The following is a 24,735-nucleotide window of genomic DNA, read 5'->3' on the forward strand; positions in this document are numbered from 1 at the left end:
TGATGAAATATCTGAAGATAGTTGAGCCAACACCACAACCCTGAGGAATTTCTGCAGAGATGACCAACCTCTGGCAACTATAACCACCTTTGTTTGTGCCAGGTATGGACACAGTGAGTTTTCTGCCCAGATTCCCATTACTCTGATTTTGCTAGGGTTCCTTAATACCAATTTCACTCAAATGCAGCCTTGATTTCAAGAGTAGTCACTCTCACCTCACCATTCAACCAGTTGAGCCTGCTCTGCTACTTGGATAGCTCATGGATAATAATCTGCTTCAGCATCTTTCTTGGACCATCTCCGTAGCACTTGATATCATCAGTCTCCAGCAATCTATTGATTTCTATCTTGAACGTGCACAGTATTTGAGCATCTACAGCCCTCTGGGTAGAAAATTCCAACAATGCATCACCCTCTCAGTGAAGAAACTCCTCTTCAAATCAGTGTAAATAGCCTACCCCTAATTGAGAATGGCTCAGATTTGTGAAGAGTGGCAGTCAGATTGGAATTACTATTGACATTTTTCGTAGGACCAAACTCCACATTTTTAGTTGGCAATTGTGATACATTCCTGGTGAAGGGCTCCGGCCTGACAAGTCGATTTTCCTGCTCCTCGGATGCTGCCTGACCTGCTGTGATTTTCCAGCAACACACTCTCAACGGCAATTCTAATTCCCTCAGCATACCAGAAATCAAACAATTCCTTTGTCATAAAAACAAAGTAATAAATTCAGCAGATCTGGTAGCTTCTATGGGGAGTGAGAAAGAGTTATTGTTTCAAGTCCAGTAAGACTTTTTCTGATCTCTAGAAGTGGGCTATGAGATGGGAGAGGCGATCACTAGAAGAGGTGTCAGTGAGAGTCTTGAACATAACAACTTGATGTTCAATGGGAGAGCCATAATCCAGGGGAGAGTAGAAGAAAGTGTCTGAGAGCTGGCACTCAGCCTCTGTGAAGTGGGATCAGCATGCTAGATAACAACAGCATCACCTTTACCAGGATAGCTAGATAAAATCAAGGTTAGACTTGAGAGAACAGAGTACAGCAAAATCAGAAGGAAACAGGTTAAAGTGGACAAAGGCAGGAAAGACATTAAGGCAGCTGATGTCACACCAACAGTTCTTGGTGAAAAGATCAAGTGCAGGTAAATGGCAAGAGGAAGAGGTTCAGGAGTACTGGAGGTGAATGAAAGGATCTGCAGGTTTGAAAGTGGACTCCTGTTCAAAGAAGAAGACATGGAGGTGAAGTCAAAATTCACAGGGAGGGATGGGGCATAAAGTATAAAATCCTTTGTTCAACATCAGTGAGCAGAAGGTCAGTAAACAAGAAGTGGGATTGAGTTAGAGGGGAGATGATGAATACAGAAGAATGTCAGCACCTGACAGCATTTGGAACGAATGAAAAAGTGAAAACGTTTCTTGTTCAAACATTGAGACGAGGAATGAAATGGAACTGGGGACCAGCACAGCTTTGGAATAGCATGAGGCTGTGCCAATGGAGATAGGTTGAGAGTATGCATATGGCAATGCATGGCACTGAGGAAAGCTGCATGTCTTGGAGATATCTATAACTGTGTTTGGTTTGAAACATGAAGGATGGGACTTCAGTTGGAATCTGCATGGGGTAAGGCAGGACTGGACACAATGAGGAAGGAAATGTGGCTGTGAAAGGGAGTTCTGGCAAACATGATCAAACTCTAGGAAGGAGACAGAACAAGCTGAAAAAATTAAAACTGAAATCCTGGAGAGAAGAATGGAACTTCATGAATTTAACACTAAAATAATTATATGCTGGAAATATGAAATAAGTGTGCTGCAGGAACTCAGGAGGCTTGCCAGCATCTGTGGAGAGAGAAACAGTTAACATTTCAAATCAGATATGACTCGTTCAGATGTACAATGTACTTCAATGTACAAATCCATTTGTGCTGCTCTAGTGAGTCTTTGGTCATTGGAATATCTCATCTACATAATTGCTGTTTCACAGGAACTCTTAGGTGGCTGGTTCTGCTGCACATTCAAATCACAGGATACAGCACACTGAAATGAAAGGGAGTTTGATTTGACTTCCCCTCCTCCCCCCAACTGTGTGAGGGAAATCATGTCTCACTAACCTGATTAAATTTTTTGAAGAGGTGACAAAGAAGATTGATGAAGGCAGAGTAGCAGATGTTGATTATCTGGACTTCAGCAAGGTGTTTGACAAGGTTCCATATGGTAGAGTGGGTAAGGAAAACCAGGGCTGGACTTATACAATTAATTGGGGCCTCGGGTGTGTTGCCGAACAAAGAGATCTAGTAGTGCAAGTGCATAATTCCCTGAAAGTGGAGTCGCAGGTAGACAGAGTGATGAAGGCAGCATTTGGCACACTTGGTCAGTGCAGCGAGTATAGGAGTTAAGGTGTAATATTGCAATTGTACAGGACATTGATGAGGGTCACTTTTGGAATTATGCATTCAATTCTTGGTCTCCTGATACAGGAAAGATATTGTTAAACTTGAAAGGGTTTGAACAGAAATTTCAAGGATGTTGCTGGGATTGTTGGGTTTGAGCTACAGGGAGAGACTGAATAAGTTGGGGCTTTTTTCCTCTGCAATGTCAGAGGCTGAGGAGTGAGCTTATGGAGGTTTATTACATCATGGGGGGCTTGGATGGGGTGAACAGCGAAGATCTTTTACCTAGGGTAGGGGAGTCCAAAGCTAAAGCGGTTTAAGGTGAGAGGAGAAAGAATTAAAAGGGACCTAAGGGGCAGCTTTTTCATGGAGAGGGTAGTGCATGTATGGAGTGAACTGCCAGAGTAAGTGGTGGAGGCAGGTACAATTACAAGGCATCTGGATGGGTGTATGAATAGGAAGGGTTTAGAAGGGTTTGGGCCAAATGCTGACAAATGGGATTACGTCAGATGGGGATATCGGTTGGTGCAAATGCGTTGGACTGAAAGGGTCTATTTTTGTGCTGTATGTCTATAATTTATATTTACTGTTGACTCAAATTACACATTTACTATAATAACTAGACAAAAAGTTATTGTATATCATTCATAGTAAATACCAAGTTCTAAGAAGTTTTTAAAATCATTTTTGCTTTTATTCATCCTCTGTATTTATTAACAAAGTTGACTGAACAAAATCAAAAATAGTAGCCAGTTTAACTTAGGAATAGTCAAGAAATGACAGAAAACGGAGCAACACATGCATATACTGCATGCAATATATTTAATTTGGCTATTAGGAAAAATAAAACGTACAATTAAAATAATTGCACAACATGCCAAGTGAAAATGTCATTCATCCCTGTCCGCTGGCACTAATTTGTTTACATTTGCTTTAATTATTAATAAAAATGTTAGAGGAACATGGCTGTCTTCATGATAATTAAAATTTGTTTATGAAATTTGTGTACATGCATGAAAGATGGGGATAAAAAAACTGAATGATAGGAAAAAGTGCACCACTTATAGTTTAATATAAATTTAAATATAATCTATCAAACAGTATCAATCTTATTTGGATAATCTGTTGGTAATCATTATCAATACAAAATCTATTATTGATTTGAGATCAAATTTGCATTCTTATATGGATTTTGTCTGGGATAAATCTGTTTGTGTAATACTGTCACAACTTTCATGATTGTATAGCATTTTTCAGCTTAATTCTTATGTCCTGGATATATACAATGGTAAGAATTACCACAGCAAAAATGTCACTTTAGTAATAGGTTACTTTTTTTTGTCTGAAGAATGCATCAAGAGTCCTGAGACATGAAGCTGAAGGTGAAAAATCCAGTGCTGAAATTGAGAACATACATTACTATGGTTACAAAATACACTGAACTTACTTTAGTAATGGAAAACAAGTTGGACAACATGGAGCGTAACAAGTGGAGTGAGGATGTACTACATGATAAGTTCATACATCTTTATCAACTTTCCAATTCACATATCATAAACAATAATTCAGTGTGAAGCAATTTTCAATTTAGGGATTCAGCATCTGTTCTGAATCAGAATTTCCCTGGTCTTTAATCTCATAGGATGCATTTATTTCTAATACATTTAGTTGTGTCTGGATGCATATCATTTGCAAATTTTTCAAATAAAAAATAACAACCTATTCATTCAGTACTATTTGTACATTGCTTACATCAACCGTTTGAGACACTGAGAAGTCGAATCTCCAAACATATAATACATTACAAACATCCCTTCCTAAATCGTTTTTGATTAATGTCTCACTTTACTGATGGCTATCGGTCTATGATGTTTACTAATAGTGACTACTACTCTGCAAAATTAAAAAAATTCTTTTGGGAATATATAAAAAAAGACAACAGCAAACAAGATAGCTAGAATATTGACCACAAGTTTTAAAAAAGGAAAAACTAAAAGATTATGGCACTTGTAAACCACAGTTCATTCGGAACCTGCAATAAATAGTGTTTCAGAACCAGTAACTGCTCTTTGGTGCACAGCAGCTCTGATTAGCAACATACATACAAGGACACCAAACATTAGTGCAGAAACTCTTTTTCAAAATTTCTTGCATAAATTTAGAGAAGTAACAGCACACTTCCCCTCAAGATTATTGGCTTTTGCTTGATTAAAATACAGACCTGCAGCAGCAATTGATTTTATGTTACAACTTGCAGTCTTTAACAGTTATTTTAAAATCCTTGTAAGTACAATATAATTATTATACAGTTTAGTCCCTTGCATCCCTCACATATGTAGTACACCTGATATATATATTGCTTATTATAAATGTTAACCCAATTATAGGAATTCCTTTTGGTGCCTTTTATATCCTATAACACCATAACCTGGCAGTTAAGTATAGGTTAAAATCAAGTTATCTGACTGTAGGTTTGTATCTATACATCCAATTAAACAAGAAAAATATAACTTTTAGACTGGATATTTCAAATCACAACTGCAGGTTATGTACTGTAAGGCTATTGTGTTGTAGGATACAGATTATTAATGTGATCTGTACATACAGATTTAGAGAAGACTAGTGGCTTGGTAATCTTGGACCCTGATTACATTTGGATCGTTGCCACAGTATCTGTGGGTCCTTTGTATAAAGTTATTTAAGGCAACAAGCAATATTTATTATAAGTTATTGCCTTTCACAACAATTACTCCTAATGACTTTCCATAAATACAAAAACTGATCATCAGAATCAAGCTTCTAACAGCTTCCTCTTCCGCAGAAGTGAGCAGCATTCCAGTTTCAACACTGTACCAGAAACATCTAAATGAAAAAAAAAGATTTGTTAAGAAATTTGAAGGAAATTTATTTTCATCCATACTTTTCATTTGAAGTAGATTTTATAATATAGCTTGGTTATTAAATAGTTAGCAAAACACTAGCTATTTGTTGCATATACTATGTACCCTACTCTCATTATTTAGCAGTTGTGAATTGGGTGCAGATTTGGTAATTTTTATTTATAGTATCAGCTCTTAAAACAATGATAGGCCATCTTCCACATTCTCTGCAATCTTTAGCATCAATTTTGGTATCTTTCCCACTCCATTCCCCACCTTAGAATTGAACCCTTGGTTTTCCCAGTGGCTGCTAACTTGCAGTCACATTGAAGGACATGTTGGGGCTGAATTCAACTACTTCCTTCAGGAACTCTGCATATTCTATAGCAGTAACAATATCAGGGTAGCAGCAGTCCATGACTGTCTCAATCATTCATCTCTGAGCTGGAAAATGGAGCTCTGTAATGATTAAGCAAGAGCCTAGCTGCTCCACTCCAGCTAACCACCAACGTGCTTTGAATCTCCAGACTTTCTGGAACACTCAACGGCTTCCAATACTTAGAGCAACAGGACAATGGTTGTGGGACATGGATTGAGGATTGGCTGTCTGACAGAAGGCAGATAGTTAGAATAAAAGGTTCTTTCTCAGAATGGCAGCTAGCGACAAGCGGTGTCCACAGGGTTCAGTGTTGGGGCCACAGCTGTTCACTTTGTATATTAATGATCTGGATGAAGGGTCTGGGGGCATTCTGGCGAAGTTCACCGATGATACGAAGTTAGGTGGACAGGCAGGTAGTACTGAGGTGGTGGGGAGGCTACATAAAGATTTAGACAGTTTAGGAGAGTGGTCCAACAAATGGCTGATGAAATTCAATGTCAGCAAATGCGAGGTCTTGTACTTTGGAAAAAAGAACAGGCGTGGACTATTTTCTATGTGGTGAGAAAATTCATAAAGCCAAAATACAAAGGGATCTCGGAATGCTAGTACAGGATTCTCTAAAGATTGACTTGCAGGTCAGTCCGTGGTTAAGAAATCAAATGTAATGTTGTCATTTATCTCAAGACAGTTGGAATGTAAAAGCATCGATGTGCTACTGAGACTTTATAAAGCTCTGGTTCGGCCTCATTTAGAATACCGTCAGTTTTGGGCCCCACACCTCAGGAAGGACATACTAGCACTGGAGCATGTCCAGCGGAGATTCACACAGACGATCCCCGGAATGGTAGGCCCGACACACGATGAACGGCCGAGGACCCTGGGATTCATTAGAGTTTAGAAGATTGAAGGGAGATCTAATAGAAACTTAAAAGATAATGCATGGCTTAGAAAAGGTGGATGCAGGGAAATTGGTTCCGTCAGGCGGGGATAATAGGGCTTGTGGGCACAGCCTTAGAATTAGAGAGGGTCAATTTAGAACGGAAATGAGGAGATATTTCTTCAGCCAGAGAGTGGTGGGCCTGTGGAATTCATTGCCACGGAGCACAGTGGAGGCTGGAATGTTAAATGTCTTCAAGGCAGAGATTGATAAATTCTTAATCTCCCAAAGAATTAAGGGATACGGAGAGAGTGCAGGTAAGTGACGTTGAAATGCCCATCAGCCATGATTAGATGGGCCAAATGGCCTTACTTCCACTCCTATTTCTAGTGGTCTTTTGGGACAAAGAGGTCTATAGCTGAGTACCTTTTCAATAACAGGACAAGCATCCGAGACCAGGAAATGGACAGGGAGCAAGGTGTACCTTGTTAGAGAGTAATCGGAAAAACAAAATCAATTCATTGATTATTTTCCACACCAGTGGGAATGTAGAAGATTCATAAATGTTTTGTTTTCCTTAATTTTGTTGGGGTCAAAAATATTGGCTTGAAGATGCATCCTCTCATATTGGTAGCTTTGATTCATGTACTGTAATGCTTTCCAGGAATGTATCTACCACTTAGAACTGGATATTTCAGCAGTTAAGGTACTTTGCACAAAATTAGATATTGCTTTTCCCTTTCACATAAGGTACATACAGTTTGTGTTTGATTCTTTATTGTGTTCACTAAAGTGAGGAATTTCAATACTAGGGCAGAAAGGGAACAAGTGGCCATGTCTCAAAAAAGAATTTCCAGTCATTTGCCTTTTTGATGTATTGACCCAACCGTAATAAATGAAACAAAAACATCTCTGTCGGAAGATACATTTGACACAAAAGCAAAGTAAATTTTGTACTTAACAAAACACAATGTCATCCAACAATGCTGCATGCAATACAAGCTGTGATATATTCAATGTTATTACAGTTAGGATGAGTAAAGCTTTTACTATTTTACCTTATGTTGAGGGTTTGGTAGATTCCTGGTCTATTGAAATGGCAGCATTTTGATTTGAAACTAAGTGTTGGGGAAGGAAAATAACAATAAAATGAACATTGAGCTTCAGACAACTTTTCTTAGTTGGAATCTTGTAAATTAAACACTTAAACTTAAATTGACAGTGTCCAGAAATTGTCCCATCTACAAAGAAAGAGGCCTCAAGAACCCTAAGTATTGAGCGCCTCTGACCTTATCAAGCAACTGCCATTGTGGGAAGGCGTTCTCTGGGAAGAAAGCAAGCACTATAATAGCACAAAGAATAATGGAAAGCTTCAAGAGATAGGATGAAGTAGTGTGAAGGGAAATGTCACAATTAGGTGGAAGAATTTTGGATCAATGGCCTCAGAAGCGGCCAAAGATGATCAGGAAGAGGAAAAATCACAGGCCTCAAGACTTTAGAACTAGAGAGAGATGAACAGCTAACAAGAGCCTCACATGCATTCATTCTTCCTCTCTCCCTCTTTATACAATCTTTCAATTATTCCGTCATTTTATACTTGAACCAATCTTCCTGCAATCATGTTATCTTTTCCAGCAATGTGAATAACCTTTATATGATATATTTGAAATGACAGGCTCTCGCTGCACAGACTTGCATTGAGTTTAAACTTTTCAATGAATACCAATGGATCATTGTTCATTATAACAGATAGATGTTGACAATTAATTTTCTTTGTAATAGTGTCAGGCATAGACATGAAGACACTGAAGCGCCAATGATAATCCTAAAGTCTCCTTTAATATGGTAATGTACTTCCTCTGTTATTGTTTTAGTTCCTCACAGAAGTACCTCACTGGCTTCTCTATTCATGACTCATCATCCTGTAACAAGACTGCAACTATCTCAAGTCACTAGTGTAAATAGCCACTTTGAAAGGTCTGGAGAATTCTGGGGTGACAAACATTAGTGTCATTATTAGTATTGCCTTCAGCTTCTCAAAGGCTGACTGGCATTCTGCTGTACATACCTACTTTTGTTCATTTCCTTAAATTCATTAATGGAATAGCTATTGTGCTGAAATCATATACAAACTTCTGGTGAAAGCCAGACATTTAATAAATCTTATGATTTCTTGTTTAATTTTAGGACAGGAAATTATTTGAGATTAGATTAGATTCCCTACAGTGCAGAAACAGGCCCTTCGGCCCAACCAGTCCATACCGACCTTCCGAACAGTAACCCATCCAAATCCATTTCCCTCTGACTAATGCACCTAACACTATGGGCAACCTAGCATTGCTAATTCACCTAACCGGCACTTCTTTGGACTGTGGGAGGAAACTGGAGCACCTGGAGGAAACCCACGCAGACACGGGGAGAATGTGCAAACTCCACACACACAGTCGCCCGAGGCTGGAATCGAACCTGGGACCCAGTTGCTGTGGGGCAGCAGTGCTAACCACTGAGCCATTGTGGCGCCCAGTCTTCACGCTCACTGTATTTGGCAACACCCATCCTTGTCCTACAATGAGTGTGAGGTAAGTCATTCCCGCTTTGGTGAATTCGCTCTATGTTAAATTTATTATTAGATTAGCCAACTGTAATTGCTTAAACAGGTCTATGACGTACAGCACGGAAATAGACCCTTTGGTCCAACTCGTCCATACTGACGAGAAATCCTAACCTAATCTAGTCCCATTTGCCAGCACTTGGCCCATATCCCTCGAAAGCCTTCCGATTCATATACCTATCCAGATGCCTTTTAAAATGCTGTAATTGTACCAGTCTCCACCACTTCCTCTGGCAGCTCATTCCATACACATACCACCTTCTGCATGAAAAAGTTGCCCCTTACGTCGCTTTTATATCTTTCTCCTCTAACCCTAAACCTATGCCCACTAGTTCTGGACTCCACTAACCCAGGGGAAAAAAACCTTATCTATTTAGCCTATTCATGCCCCTCATGATTTTATAAACCTCTATAAAGGTCAACCTTCAGCCTCTGACATTCCAGGGAAAACAGCCCCAGGCCTATTCAGCTTCTCCCTACAGCTCAAATGCTCCAACCCTGGCAACATTCTTGTAAATCTTTTCTGAACCCTTTCAAGTTTCACAACATCCTTCTGATAGGAAGGAGACCAAAACTGCATGAAATATTCCAAAAGTGGCCTAACCAATATCCTGTACAGCTTCAATATTACCTCCCAACTCCTATACTCAATGCTCTGACTAGTAAAGAAAGCATACCAAACGCCTTTTTCACTATCCTATCCACCTGAAACTCTACTTTCAAGGAACTATGAACCTGCAATACTTCCCAGGACCTTACCATTAAGTGTTTCAGTCCTGCTCTGACTTGCTTTTCCAAAATTCAGCACCTCGTACTTCCGATGAGTTACTAAATATTGTGATGTCATCTAAATAAACTACACAGTTACATAATGCAGCTATGACTTGATTCATAAGTCTTTGGAATGTAGCTAAGGTGTTAACCATATGGCATTACTCAACATTGGTGTAACCTAATTAGCAGGACAAAAGTGAACACCTTTTTAGCTTTTGATGTTAATGGAACTTGCCAGTATCTCTTCAGTTCATCAATCTTAGAAAGGAATGAGTTACTACCAACCCTACAAATACAGTCCTAATTGTGGAATTAGGTACAAGTCTGTTTTGGTGACTGCATTTAATTTCCTATAGTCTATACAGAATCTATACAGTGTACTGGATTAGTACTAGTTGATCCATCCAGTCTAGAAATTGACACCACCAGTGAACTCCAACAGCTTCAGCTGAGTTCAATCCAGTAATTATCCAGCATATATTTAATCGCTGCTTCTACTGAGTGCGTGCACTTGGCTCAACCAATAAGGTTATTGTTTCATCAGTTCCGATTCTACCATGTCCACATTACGTCTAATACCCAGTATGTCCAGTTGTATCTCTCCAGATTACCCGATACTTCCTCAATAGTTTTTACAAGACTCTCCCATTGTCCTTACCCCATATTGGAGAATTGTCAAATTGCCTCACCATGTGTGTTGGTGAATTGATTTGTAGGTGGTTTGTTTTGAGAATTGTGTACCTCAACTACTGTCTGCTAACCCCTACAATCCTTACCACCTGACACACTTGATCCTTCTCATCATGCCCGCAAAATACTGTTTCAATATGCTAACATGACATAACCAATGGTTTTTCCTATGACCAGGAGTATATCGAAACCAAGTTTTTTGACTAACCACAGCCACCTCGTACAGATCTCTAAACTTCATATTCAAACATTCACCTTGTAAAAACAAGATCAATATTTCGTGCTCCAGTTTGAAATCTTCTAATTATAGAATATTTCTGTCAATTTCACTTTCACTTGTGAAACTTTTAAATGTTCTTGTGCTACATTATGCATGCTATAGGGAAAACAAAATCAGCCTTACTATCACTAATGTGCAACACTGTGAAATTAAAATATTCAATGACCATCAAAATTGTTTAATTGTTTCAAATTAGACTTTACAAATAACAGATCTTAGTCACCAAGTTTATGATTTAAAAAATAATTTAATACTGTACCTTAATCTAATTAATATCAATGATTTAACCCAATCTTCTTTGAGCATAATCCCCTCACAGACAGACAGAGTTCAGGGATAAATTAGAAAGACAATACAAAGATTGTAATTTGGTAGCTCAATTAAATAGCTTCAAACGTTGGATAACAAGGCTTCATGTAAACCTTGGAAAAGGAGTTTGTTCTCAGGCATGTAATTGTATACCTAATTTCAAAGTCATCGGTGAATGCAAACTATTTTGGTAGACTTCCAGAATTATTTACTTATTTCTTACAGACTAGGTTTCTTTTCTCAGAACATTCAATAATTCTTTAACAGGATAGAAAACCAGAGAGAGTAAAATCACAGCAGCCAGTCCCAAAGTTTCCAAAAATCACTCAGCATCTGCCAAAACCAATCAGAACTAGTTTTAAAACCATAAGAAATACGAACTGAGTAGGCCGTTTGGATGTTGAGTCTGCTCCGTCATTAAAGAGGATCATGACTGATCCGATATTCCGCATATCCACTTTCTTGCCCTTTCCCCATAAACCTTGATTACTCTACTGCGCATGAATCGAGCTATCTCAGCTATAAATATGCAGAAGGATTCTTCCCCCGAGTTCTCTGTGGGAAAGAGATCCAAAGATCCTCAGAAGAAATTCCTCATTTCAGTCTTCAATTGGTGCCCCTTTAATCTGAGACCAAGCTCGCTGGTCCTATACTGTCTCATGAGGGGATACATCCTCTCAGCATTTATCCTGTCAATACCTTTAAGAATCCTATATGTTTCAATGAGATCACCTATTATTCTTTTAAATTCAAATGAGTAGTGTCAACCTCATTAACCTTAAATAAGGGGACCAAAACCACTCAGAGTATTCCAAATATGGTCCCATCAGCACCTTGCACAATTTCAGTAATACTTCCGTAGTTTTACATTCCAACATCCTTGAAATAAACATTCCATATAAGAAATAATATTTTGTTAACCTTCCTGATTACTTGCCTCATCTGTGTGCTCGCTTTGTGTTTCATGTACAAATATCCAAATCCTGTTGTGTTGCAGATTTTGCAGTTTTTCTCCACTTAAATAATCCTGTTCTTTTGTTCTTCCTTCCAAAATGAAGACCTTCACACTTTCTCACACTTACCAACATTTTGCCCACTCACTTAATCTATCAATATCCCTCTGTAAACTAAAAACAAATAACTGCAGGTGTTGGAAAAAGCAGGTGTGGCTGGGTTTCTTCAGCTATTTCTGTTTTGTCTCTCTGTAAACTGTTTGCATCCTTCTTGCAACTTACTTTTCCAATATATATTTGCATCATCTGCAAATTTGGCTATAACACATTTGCTTCATTTATATATTATAAAGAGTTGCGATCGCAGCACTATTATTTGTGAAACCCACAGATTACAGGTGGGACCTAAAACAAGAACGAATCTCTTATCCCATTTGCTGTTTACTGTCCATTAGCTAAATCTCTGTCCGTGCCTCCAACACTATGAGCGTCTATGACATAATGTTTTGTCAGGTACCTTGTCAAATGATCTTCGCAAGTCTAACACAACAGATTTATTGGTGTCCCTCTATCCACTCTAGGGCAAGACTTGCTCATATATAATAAATTAGTCAGACATGATTTCCTTTGCCTGAAGCTAGTTGACTCTGCTTGATTAGATTTCAGTTTTCCAAATGTGCTTTTATTACTTCCTTCCTTCTTAAACAAAAAAGGAATTCTCTGTAGTTGGCTGGTTAACACCGATCCTTCCCCTTGACTGACCAACTCAACATCCAACCAGCTGCCAGCCTTGAGCATACCAATACTCTCCCCGTTGAATCATCCACAAGATGCCTTGGATTAATAATTAAGCTGCATTATCCTCAAGGCCAGTGACCGATAGCAAACATCTGCATTTGGTTTCTTTAAAATCACACAGCCTAACCCTAACAGTTCTACCAAAAAATTGAGAAAAATAAAATAAATAGAGTGAGTCTCTACACTTACGTGTTCCTGTGAATCTTTCTAGAAAGGTGGACATATAATCCAACACTAATAATTCACCTTTACATCTTCAGAGATTTCCCTAATCAATTTTAATGCACACGTATGACCATAAGTTAATTCAAATGGAATAAACTCGGTAGATGCATTTTGGGAATCTGTGGTTGCAGATGGTAAGAAATGTAATTGTTTGTAACAATCCTGAGAATTCATGACAGTACGCTACATAATGGGTTTAAGAGTGTAATGCTATCTCTCCAAAGCTACCAGTCAACTGCATATTCTGTGCAAATACTTCAACTATTTTATACCCAAATTGATGATGTTCTGGAACACTTTTGATCAGATTGTCTCTCAATTGGTAGCCTACAATGAGTTAAAAACAATGTTGATTTTTTTCATTAATACCTTAGGTGTAACGGTCCTTAAATGAATAGCTCTAGAAATCAGTTTGTCATATCGTACTACTGTCCTCCTTTTGTCTTTGATAATCCCTACAATATACTAACACTTGACGAAATGGTTCTTGAAAAACTGGTATGGTTATCATAGCTATCTGTTTATTGATGGTTGTATTTTTCATATTTCCACATATCCTGCCATAGGAATGTCATATGCCACACACAATATTTCCTTACAACATCAAAGGAGTAGCCATCCACAGGTTCCTCATCAAAAGTCAGCTTTTATTACAATAGTATTCTAATTCCTTCAGCTACAGTTTGGAACTAGATAAGTGCAGTGTTCTTGGAGATTTGGAGAAGATTAGAGCTATGAAGGGGTCAGGTTATGAAGGATGGAGGGGGGGCAAACCAAGCAGGGATTGAAAACAAAATTAATTCCAAAATTAAACATTTATAAAATAATGGTGAATGTGCATCTTTAAGTGGTTTGTTTATAACGATTCTGTCCCTGGTTAAGTAAAAATGTCTTAATTGAAGAATTTAATTATTCATCAATCTAAATAGCTAACAATCAAAGCACTGTGGAAAATATTACTACCTTTGGAACTTTCTTCATCTGATTCTTCAGATATCCAGTGCTGATCAGTGCCTCCTAACAATCGGTTTTGAGATTCGCTTAATGGTCTCGGAGGAAGTGACTGTCCATCTGCACTACTGCGGGGGAAAGGAAGAGTATCAATTAAAACAACAACTTTTATCAATACAGAGGGGTCAGCATAGTAAAACATTTCAAGAAAACAGAGAAAGGCTTGTGTTTATTCATAATGACTGGCTATAGAATTCTTTGAGAAGTCCAATGAATATTTTAAGTGTAGGCATTGATGTAAACTAAGAAATATAGCAGCCAATTCATAAAGTTCAGAATAGGCTTTAACCTGCACAATATTTGACGAAGACCTGACCACAGTATTTGATGATGATACAAGTTGACCAAGACTGAAATCTGCCACTCTCAGCACTGACATCTTATGTTGAATAGTGTAATATAAATTGAATTTAAAAGTGTCATAGCTTTAAAAGTAAATATCTAATGTAAACTCAGCATTACTATAGTAACTGTCATATAGCATTGCCATATAATTCATACACAATTTTATGACGTGAAAAACCATATTAGACAACCCAACACCTCATGAATTTATGAACATAATGAAAAGCTGTTTTAATGAGCCAAAGTTTTTCAGTCTGTTAGTAACCTTCACCAGAATATAGCAGCTGGTGTTTTGTAAAGGAGGTGGGCGTTGTCATCCACTGACAATATAGTATTAGAAAAAGCTGGTTATTTTACAACATGCTCTGCAGATATGGAGAAGCTAGGATCAGAGGTCCTGGAGAAAAACATGAAGCTCGGCCATGATGAGTGAAATTACGTGCAGTGTTTTTATCTGCCGGTGACTGCTGCTTATAACATTTGGACTTTTTTATGTCCACCGCTTAGTCACAATGGTTTGGAAGTTAATAGCAGCTGGGGACAGAAAACTGGATTTTCCTGAATGCTGTGGTGTTTTAATTGCATATCGTGCACCTGTTCTCTGTGACAGGTCCTCCATCAAGAAGTCAACTTGATTGAGGGAGAACTCTGTTGTAGCTCAGAGGGTCAGTTATATCCAATCCTTAAGCCTGGGGAGCTTTAGGTTGAGTACTGGATGGGAAGGGGAGGATAATCAGGGGACTGCACTCTCGTTCCTCCTGTCCACAAACAGATCTGTAAAAACACATCTCCCCAAGCTATCTTTGCCTTCTTCTAATTGCCAGAGGGGCATAGATTTGCCAGAGGGGAAATAACAGTTTAAAAACAAAAATGAATCTGAAGGTAGTAGTTAGATAAGATGGTCAAGAAGCATATGGGATCCTTTATTAGCTAAGGCATAGAATATAGGAGGTTATGCAAGAACATATTAAATGCTGGTCACATCACATCTGCAGTACTGCATGTAGTTCTGGTTGCTAAATTATGGGAATCTGCAGTTGCACAAGATGGGGTGCACAAGAGATTTACTAGAATGCTGCCTGGGCTGGAGGGTTTGAGCTGTGAGGAAAGACACCTTGGGATTGTTTTCCTTGGAGCGATGTTTGAATAATTTACTAATGGAAAAGCTATTCAATAGGCAGCAGAGTTAATTAAAGGACATATTAAATTAAAAGATATTTAGAAACAAAGATAATAAATATACTTTTTGGCAGGTTCAGTGTGGTTGATTGAGTTGGGCTGCTCTGGATCTTGACTGACCAGACGGGTTGGATAAGAACACCCATCACCAAGGCTGAAAAACAAAATACAAGAACACCATACATATCACCACCAGCAATGGATATTCTTATGGATACAATGCATATTAATATTGTATAAAAACTACTGGAGAAACTCAGGTCTGCCAGTATCTGTATAGTCTCCGCTGGCTACATCTGAGGGAAGTGCACCCAACTCCAGCTCCTTGAAAACCATGTTAGGGAATTGGAGCTGGAGCTGGATGAACTGCGGATCATTCAGGAGGCAGAGGGGGTAACTGAGAGGAGCTACCGGCAGTTGGTCACTCCTGAGGCTCAGGATAAGGATAGATGGGTTACAGTCAGGGGGAGGAAAGACAGACAGTGCAGGGATCCCCTGTGGACATTCCCCTCAGCAATAAGTATATCGTTTTGGATACTGCTGGGGGGAATGACCTATCAAAGGAAAGCCATAGTTCTCTGGCACTGAGCCTGACACTGTGGCCCAGAAGGGAAGGGGGCAGAACAGAAAAGCGCAAGTGGTAGGAGACTCGATCGTTAGGAAAATTGACAGGAGATTTTGTGGTCAGGATCGGGATTCCCAGAAGGTTTGTTGCCTCCCTGGTGCCAGGGTCCAGGACGTCTCCGATCGGGTGTATAAGATTCTAAAAGGGGAGGGTGAACAGCCAGAAATCGTGTTACATATTGGCACCAATGATATAGCCAGGAAAAGGATCGAGGATATAAAAAGTGATTTCAGGGAGTTAGGGTGGAAGCTGCAGAGCAGGACGAACAGAGTAGTGTTCTCGGGTTTACTACCAGTGCCACGAGATAGCGAGGCGAGGAACAGGGAGCAGACGCAGCTTAATACATGGCTGCACAGTTGGTGTGGGAGGGAGGGCTTCAGATATGTAGATAATTGGGATGCCTTCTGGGGAAGGTGGGACCTGTATATGAAGGACAGGTTGCACCTGAACTGGAAAGGGACCAAAGTCCTGGGTGGAAGGTTTGCTCGAGTTGTTCAGGAGGGTTTAAACTAGTATGGCAGGGGGTGGGAACCTGAGCGATATACCAGTGGTGAAAGTTGATGGAGATGAGGCAATAGCAAGAGGTAGCACAGCCAGTGGGAAGGAATTTCCTGGGAAAGAACCAAGGGATCGGTTAAAGTGTGTTTGTTTTAATGCAAGGAGTATCAGGAATAAAAGTGATGAGCTTAGAGCATGGATCAGTACCTGGTGCTATGATGTTGTGGCCATAACAGAGACGTGGGTTTCTCAGGGGCAGGAATGGTTGCTGGATGTTCCAGGGTTTAGAACATTTATAAAGAATAGGGAGGGGGGAAAAAGAGGAGGGGGTGTAACACTGCTAATCAGAGAGGGTATCACAGCTACAGAAGTTACCATTGTCAAGGAGGGTCTGCCTACTGAGTCAGTATGGGTGGAAATTAGGAACAGTAAGGGAGCAGTCACCTCATTAGGGGTTGACTACAGGGCCCCCCAATAGCTGCAGGGAGATTGAAGAAAGTATAGGTCGGCAGATTTTGGAAAAGTGTGAATGTAGTAGGGTTGTTGTAATGGGTGACTTTAACTTTCCCAATATTGATTGGAACCTCCTTCGAGCAGATGGTTTGGAAGGAGCTGTTTTTGTAAGGTGTGTTCAGGAGGGTTTCCTAACTCAGTACGTTGACAGGCCGACGAGGGGAGAGGCCATTTTGGATTTGGTGCTCGGCAATGAGCCGGGGCAGGTGTCAGATCTTGCGGTGGGAGTGCATTTTGGTGATAGTGACCACAACTGCCTCACATTCTACATAGCTATGGAGAAGGAGAGAAGCAGGCACAATGGGAGGATATCTAATTGGGGAAAAGGAAACTATGATACTATCAGACGTGAGTTGGGAAGCATGGACTGGGAGCAGTTGTTCCATGGAAAGGGCACTATAGACATGTGGAGACTGTTTCAGGAACAGGCAAGAATGGGTAAGATAAAGGAATCTTGGAAGACGAGAGCGGAGGAGCTTCTCATCAAAAGAAAGAAGGCAGCTTACATAAGGAGGAGGAAGCAAGGGTCTTGCTCAGCTCTAGAGGATTACACGCAGGTGAGGAAGGTGCTCAAAAAGGTCTGAGGAGAGCCAGGAGGGGGCACGAAAAAGGCTTGGCAGGAAGGATTAGGGAGAATCCAAAGGCATTTTACACTTTTGTGAGGAATAAGAGAATGATCAAAGAAAGAGTAGGGCTGATCAGGGATAGCATAGGGAACTTGTGTATAGAGTCTGAGGAGGTAGGGAAGCCCTAAATGAGTTTTTTGCTTCTGTCTTTACGAAAGAAAAGGACCTTATAGTGAATGAAACCATTGAGGAGCAGGTAAGCATGCTGGAACAGATAGAGGTTGAGGAAGCTGATGTGTTGAAAGTTTTGACAAACATTAAGATTGACAAATCGCCAGGGCCAGACCAGATTTGTCCTCGGCTGCTTTGGGAAGCGAGAAATGTGCTTTGCCTCGCTCTCCACTGGAGTCGTACCTGAGGACTGGAGGGAGGTAAATGTAATTCCTCTCTTCAAGAAAGGAAATAGGGAAATCCCTGGCAATTACAGACCAGTCAACCTCACGTCTGTCGTCTGCAAGGTGTTAGAAAGGATTCTGAGGGATAGGATTTATGCCCATCTGGAAGAGCATGGCTTGATTAAAGGCAGTCAGCACGGCTTTGAGAGGGGCAGGTCATGCCTCAAAACTTATAGAGTTTTTTGAGAATGTTACTAGACAAGTTGATGAGGGTCGAGCGGTGGATGTTGTGTATATGGAGTTCAGTAAGGCATTTGATAAGGTTCCCCATGGTAGACTCGTTCAGAAGATCAGGAGGAATGGGATACAGGGAAATTTAGCTGTCTGGATACAGAATTGGCTGGTTGGCAGAAGACAGCGAGTGGTAGTGGAAGGAAAATATTCTGCCTGGAAGTCAGTGGTGAGTGGTCAGTGGCTCTGTTCTTGGGATTCTACTCTTTGTAATTTTTATTAATGACTTGGATGAGGAGATTGAAGGATGGGTTAGCAAGTTTGCAGACGACACAAAGGTTGGAGGTGTCGTTGACAGTATAGAGGACTGTTGTAGGCTGCAGCGTGACATTGACAGGATGCAGAGATGGGCTGAGAGGTGGCAGATGGAGTTCAACCTGGATAAATGCAAAGTGATGCATTTTGGAAGGTCGAACTTGAAAGTTGAGTACAGGATTAAAGACAGGATTCTTGGCAGTGTGGAGGAACAGCAGGATCTTGGAGTGCAGGCACATAGATCCCTTAAAATTGCCACCCAAGTGGACAAGGTTGTTAAGAAAGCTTTCATTAACAGGGGGATTGAGTTTAAGAGCCGTGAGATCTTGTTGCAGCTCTATAAAACTTTGGTTAGACCGCACTTGGAATACTGTGTCCAGTTCTGGTTGCCATATTATAGGAAAGATGTGGATGCTTTGGAGAGGGTTCAGAGGAGGTTTACCAGGATGCTGCCTGGAATGGAAGGCTTATCTTATGAAGAGGGGTTGACTGAGCTCGGACTTTTATCATTGGAAAAAAGAAGGAAGAGAGGAGACCTAATTGAGGTGTACAAGATAATGAGAGGCATAGATAGAGTTGATAGCCAGAGACTTTTTCCCAGAGCAGAAATTGTTAACACGAGGGGTCATAGTTTTAAGCTGTTTGGCGGAAAGTATAGAGGAGATGTCAGAGGCGGGTTCTTTACGCAGAGAGTTTTGAGAGCATGGAATGTGTTGCCAGCAGCAGTTGTGGAAGCGAGGTCATTGGGGATATTTAGGAGAATGCTGGACATACATATGGTCACAGAAATTTGAGAGTTCGTACATTAGGTTTACCTCACATGAGGATCAATGGTCGGCACAACATCGTGGGCTGAAGGGCCTGTTCTGTGCTGTACTGTTCTATGTTCTATAAGTTAATGTTTCAAGTCCACAGATCCGCTTCAGAACTAATTGTAACAAGGAAATACGGCATTTATTCTGATGACATTGGAGAGTGGGTGGGCAGAGTAAGTGAACAGATGGAGATGGAGCCCAGAGAGAAAGAAAGGTAGGCAGACACAAGGATGGTTGATAGCAAGCCAGGGAAGGTGAAAAGCTGATAATGGGGACCATAACTAAGTGAAAATGGGTTGGCAGTGCTGAAAACGGTGCAGGTCATGACAGGGTCTGGAGGTGTTGGGGTGGGATAAGAACATAGAGGACGAGGTCAGAATATTGAAAGTGTTGTTGGAGGTGATATTGACTCATAAGGCTGTAGGATCTCCAAGTGAAAAATGAAATGCTGTGCTTCCAGCTTGAACTGGGTCTTGCTGGAGAACTGCAGAAGGCTTGGACGGTGATATGTTGAAGTGGCAGGTAACTGGAAGCTTAGGGTCATAAAGCAGTCACCCAGTCTGTATTTAGTCTCCCCAATGTTGAGACAACCACATTATGAGCAGCGAACACATTTGAATAGATTGAGTGACGTGCAGGTAAATCACTATTTCACTTGGCAAGTGTGCAGCATTAGATAGTGGGGAGGAAGGAGGTAAATGGGCAAGTATTGCACCTTTTGCAAATACATGGGAAAGTGCTGTGGGATGTAGAGAGGTGTTGGGAGTTTTGGATGAGTGGATCAAAGTGTCTCAGGGAACGGTCTCTGCAAAATGTTGACAATGGAGGGGAGGGGAACACGAGTCTGGTGGTGGCACCTGCTGGAAGTAGCAGAAAATATGATTTATAATCCTTTAGGCACAAATGCTAGTGGTTGGAAAGTGAGGACCGGGGGACCCTTTTAGTGTTATACAAGAGAAAAGACTATCCAAATTTCTCCAGCAATTTGTTTCCATTTCAAATCTTCAGCATCCACAATTCTTTGTTTACATTAATTGCTTATATTTGTTAAGACAGCATTAGGACATTTTCATGTATGGATTAGGTTATGCTTTTATATAAAAGGTGACTGCTAACAAATGCTTAACTTTTAAGCAGTTAACCTACAACCATGTTCACAACAGTGTAATGACTTTGGGGATATTAGCACAATGGTAATATTACTGGACCAGTGATCTGGGACAGAAGGGTGAATAAATAAATCAAATAAAATGCTGTCCTCAGTAATGATCACAGAACTACAAGATGGTCATAATAACCGATCTGATTCACTAATGTCCCAGGGAAGGGCATCTCGACCTTCAAACGATTCCAGACAGACAGCAATTTAGCACAACAAAACGTACCTTGTAAAAATCGGAAGAAGCCAGTACTTCCCTTCATCTCCATACACTTGTTTTAAATTTTTGGTAAATCCCAAGCTAAATCCATTTTTGTCAGGTCCATTTCGGAACACTGGTGCACGAAAAGCCTCTAGAGTGAAAAAGTATTCGGTTAACAGTATAACAATGTTTTCGTCAAAGTAGTAATACAAATATACCAAAATAGATATAAAAAGTCTTTCTATTAAGAAGAAAAATCATTTTTTACTTCAGAATCACTGTAAGCATTGCAGTTGCAAAAACCACTACTTTAACTTTATTCCAATTATCAGAATAAATTTGTAAGCAGTTAAAGAGCATCTTACCTATTGTTGACCTATTTTTGCTGACTAGCCAGCAGTGATAACTGAAGAGCGATAGTAGACTGATGAAGAACATGGCCGCCACAAAGAAAAGAAACAAGACATGGAACTTTGCATGTGTGTCAGGAAGATCACCCTATAAGAAGCAAAAAAAAAGATCCAGCTACATAGATGTGAGCCTGACACCTGACAGTCAGGTATTATATCAACATATCTATTTCAGATCTCTACTACTGTTTACAGAAAATTAATCTGTAACTGAACTACATTTGACTAAAACGTTTTTGATACTTTTAGTTGTTCAGTAATGTATCAAGTTGCATTTATTCATAAAAACCAATTAATTAAACACAATACCAGTGATTTGTGCCATTCATGGTTTTTCCTGGACCAAAGCTGACATTTGTCAAATCACATCATATTTATACAATGTATCATAATTAAGACACTATCTAAAAACAAAAAATGGTCACTCATTGCACATGTACCTAATTTTTCAAATTACCTTCTCCCAATTTGTTCATTTTCCTCAGGTGATGTACCACTGCAGCCAAAAGGCATGCAACTCATCTATCAGTCTACACCACTCTTGATCTGGCCTCTCTATAGGTGCAGGAATAGTTTTGTTCAGAAGATCTTTCAGTTTCTCTCTCAACCATGGGGAAATTGCTGCCATGCATTTGGCTCCACCTCAAAAGATACTTTAGTAGTTTCCAATCCAAACTACATCATAACTGCACTCTAAGTTATCTATCATAACATCTAGAATTTAAACACAATTTTTAGACATTGTAACTTAAAATATAGTAGAAAAATATTACACAGAAAAGTAAACACTTGGTTTATCCAGCAACAGTGGAGCGTGGGAGGGAACAAAACAATGGCTTTATTTTCCATATTTCCGAGTTACTGGTAATGGTGTGTGATAAGACTGTGGGTTAAGTTATAGAGTATACAGATCAGCCGAACAAGGAGAAAACAGAATTTTATCCAACTGGTTAAGGAACAGCAAAGGAAAAACATGATGGAAATGGATTTAATGCAGTCTGTCATGACTGGAAGCATGGTGGCTGGACCCACTTGATCGTGTGAGGGCTCCACGTCTGTGTCTTGGCTGTAAATGACTTACTGGGAGAAAGTGCGCACTGCAGATGCTGGAATTGGAGTCGAAGAGTGGGGTGCTGGAAAAGCGTAGCTGATCAGGCAGCATCCAAGGAGAATCAATGTTTTGAGCATAAGCTCTTCGTCAGGAATGTTTACGTTAAGTTGATGGAAGAAACCCAAGGAGGAAATCAGCTTGCTCACAACAGATTGTTAGTTAGGCTCATTCATGAACCAACTGGCATCAATTATTCCTTAGCCTGCCAAAACTTAACATGATTTAGGGATTACATGTAAGTGGCTTGAGTTTCCCAAGGCCACCAGGCAAACTCTTGGGAGGGAGGGAGTTTGACGATTGGTGTTGGTTGTCAGTGTGGGGAGAGGCAAAGTCACGGAGCGATTGGAGTTCAATTTTATAGTAATGCCAGGGGTTACAGCAAGTTTTAATTCCTCTAGATTTTCTTGGCTGAGTACTGTAGTAAATAAAATTGAACTACCTGAAGTGTCGGACTCTAATTCAGATTTAGGATTTTTTTGGAGGGCTATGGACACCATCAGAAGTTTCACCTTTGTGGCAATTACCAAGTAGTTAGTGTATCAGGACTTCTGAAATGTTCCAAAGGATTACATGCCCCAGCAAGACTATGTAACACTTATCAGTCTCTGATGTCTTTATTTCATTCTTTCTGTCTCTCCTCTTCTGCTTACACTGTCTTCTCTATTACATGACTCCCATGGACTGTTGTTGCTTTACTTTGTTCTCAGCTGCTTGTCTTTTAATTTCATGTCAGAGTTGGAAACCAGAGCTGATTTGTCTATGTGAGGTAAAGTGAACTAACATGTAACAACTTGCAGAATAAAAGACTTGAAGAAGGTGTCTTCCTCTCCTCCATCACTGCACAGCTCCTACTCCTTCACTTTCCCAATACTTACTTCGATGATACCTTCATTCCTTTACTTCTTGCAACATACTACCAACTCAACTCCTACAGCCCTCTTTCTTAATTTATTCACCCATCATCTTTAACCTACCATTTACTTTCATTTGTTTCACTGTGCTTTCTGGGATGGTGCAGCAGATTTTAATTCCTTTAGATTTTCCTGGCTAAATGTTAAGTCAGTCAGTAAACATATTTAACCCATCATCTCTTCTCATTCAGTGGTGTTATCATCACTGAATTCCCCTGCTCTCAACATCTGGGGGTTATCATTGACCAGGAATTGAACTGTATTAGCCATATAAATATTGTGGCTCCAAGAACAGGTCAGAGGCTGAGAATCCTGTCCTGAGTAACTGACAGCCTGAATCCTAATGCCTGCCCAACATCCACAAGGGACAAATCAGGAGTGTGATGGAATACTCCCCACTTGCCTGAATAAGTGCTATTCCAATAACACTCAAGAAGCTTAACATCATCCAGGATGACGACGCCACTTGACTGGCACCATGTCCACAAACATCCATTCCCTCTAACACCAATGCTCGGTAGAAGCATTGTGTACCATTTACAAGATGCATTGCAGAAATTCACTAAGGCTCCTTTGCTAGCACTTTCCAAACCTTCAGCTACTTCTATCTAGAAAGAAAAGGGCAGCAGATACATAGGTACAACACCAGAAGCAAGTTCCCATTCAAACTTCTCACCATCTGATGTGCAAAGATACAAATGTTCCTTCAGTATCAAGTCAAAGTGCTGGAACTCCCTTCCTAACAGCATTGTGGGTCTATCTACAGACATGGACTACAGCTCACATCATTTTCTCATGGGCAACTAGGGATAGGCAGTGAGCAATGCCCACATCCCAAGAATTAATAAAAACAAGTCTCTAAATTATTTGTATTCAAAGCTCACTTTGTAAAAATATCTAATTAGAACAAGGAAAGAAAATGGCCATTCCCCTCTCTCTCCTTTGAAATTGGAATTAGCGTTTCTCAAGCATGCACAATTCGCACTACTTGATGAAATAGAGCCTAAAATTTATTAATTGGCCTCAACTGGTTACATTTTTGAAATTAAAGTAAAAAGAACAGCATTCTCTCTCTCTAAACTCTTACTTCAATCTACCTCTTTCCTCAGCTTAATACTTACAAACCACAATGAACTGAATGAGAAAGGAAGTCGATGCATAGGAGCAAGGTCCACCATCCAAGTCACATCCTATCCTAACTTGGAGCTATATGGCCATTTCTTCACTATTGCTGGATCTCGGTCTTGGGAGTCTATTCTTAACAACATTTTGGCATATCTGCC

General features: G+C 40.0%; 1 protein-coding gene across 3 annotated transcripts in view; it reads right to left on the minus strand.

Annotated features, from left to right (window-relative positions):
• Positions 1-3,059: 3,059 nt before the first annotated feature.
• Positions 3,060-24,735, minus strand: part of LOC122550742 (palmitoyltransferase ZDHHC20-B) — a 141,716-nt gene continuing 120,040 nt past the window's right edge. For all 3 annotated transcript variants that reach the window (XM_087988169.1, XM_043691932.2, XM_043691931.2), the window contains 6 exons: positions 21,386-21,518; positions 21,045-21,171; positions 15,766-15,855; positions 14,130-14,245; positions 7,585-7,644; positions 3,060-5,253 (listed from right to left, as the gene is read on the minus strand). In XM_087988169.1, the coding sequence (XP_087844295.1) occupies positions 7,586-7,644; positions 14,130-14,245; positions 15,766-15,855; positions 21,045-21,171; positions 21,386-21,518 (525 nt within the window). In that variant the 3' untranslated portion in view covers positions 3,060-5,253; position 7,585. The remainder of the gene's footprint in view (positions 5,254-7,584; positions 7,645-14,129; positions 14,246-15,765; positions 15,856-21,044; positions 21,172-21,385; positions 21,519-24,735) is intronic.

The sequence above is a fragment of the Chiloscyllium plagiosum genome, unplaced genomic scaffold (genome assembly GCF_037043375.1).
Source record: "Chiloscyllium plagiosum isolate Xiang-an unplaced genomic scaffold, Cpla_swu_hap1 HiC_scaffold_6, whole genome shotgun sequence".
In the NCBI taxonomy this organism is placed as follows: Eukaryota; Metazoa; Chordata; class Chondrichthyes; order Orectolobiformes; family Hemiscylliidae; genus Chiloscyllium; species Chiloscyllium plagiosum.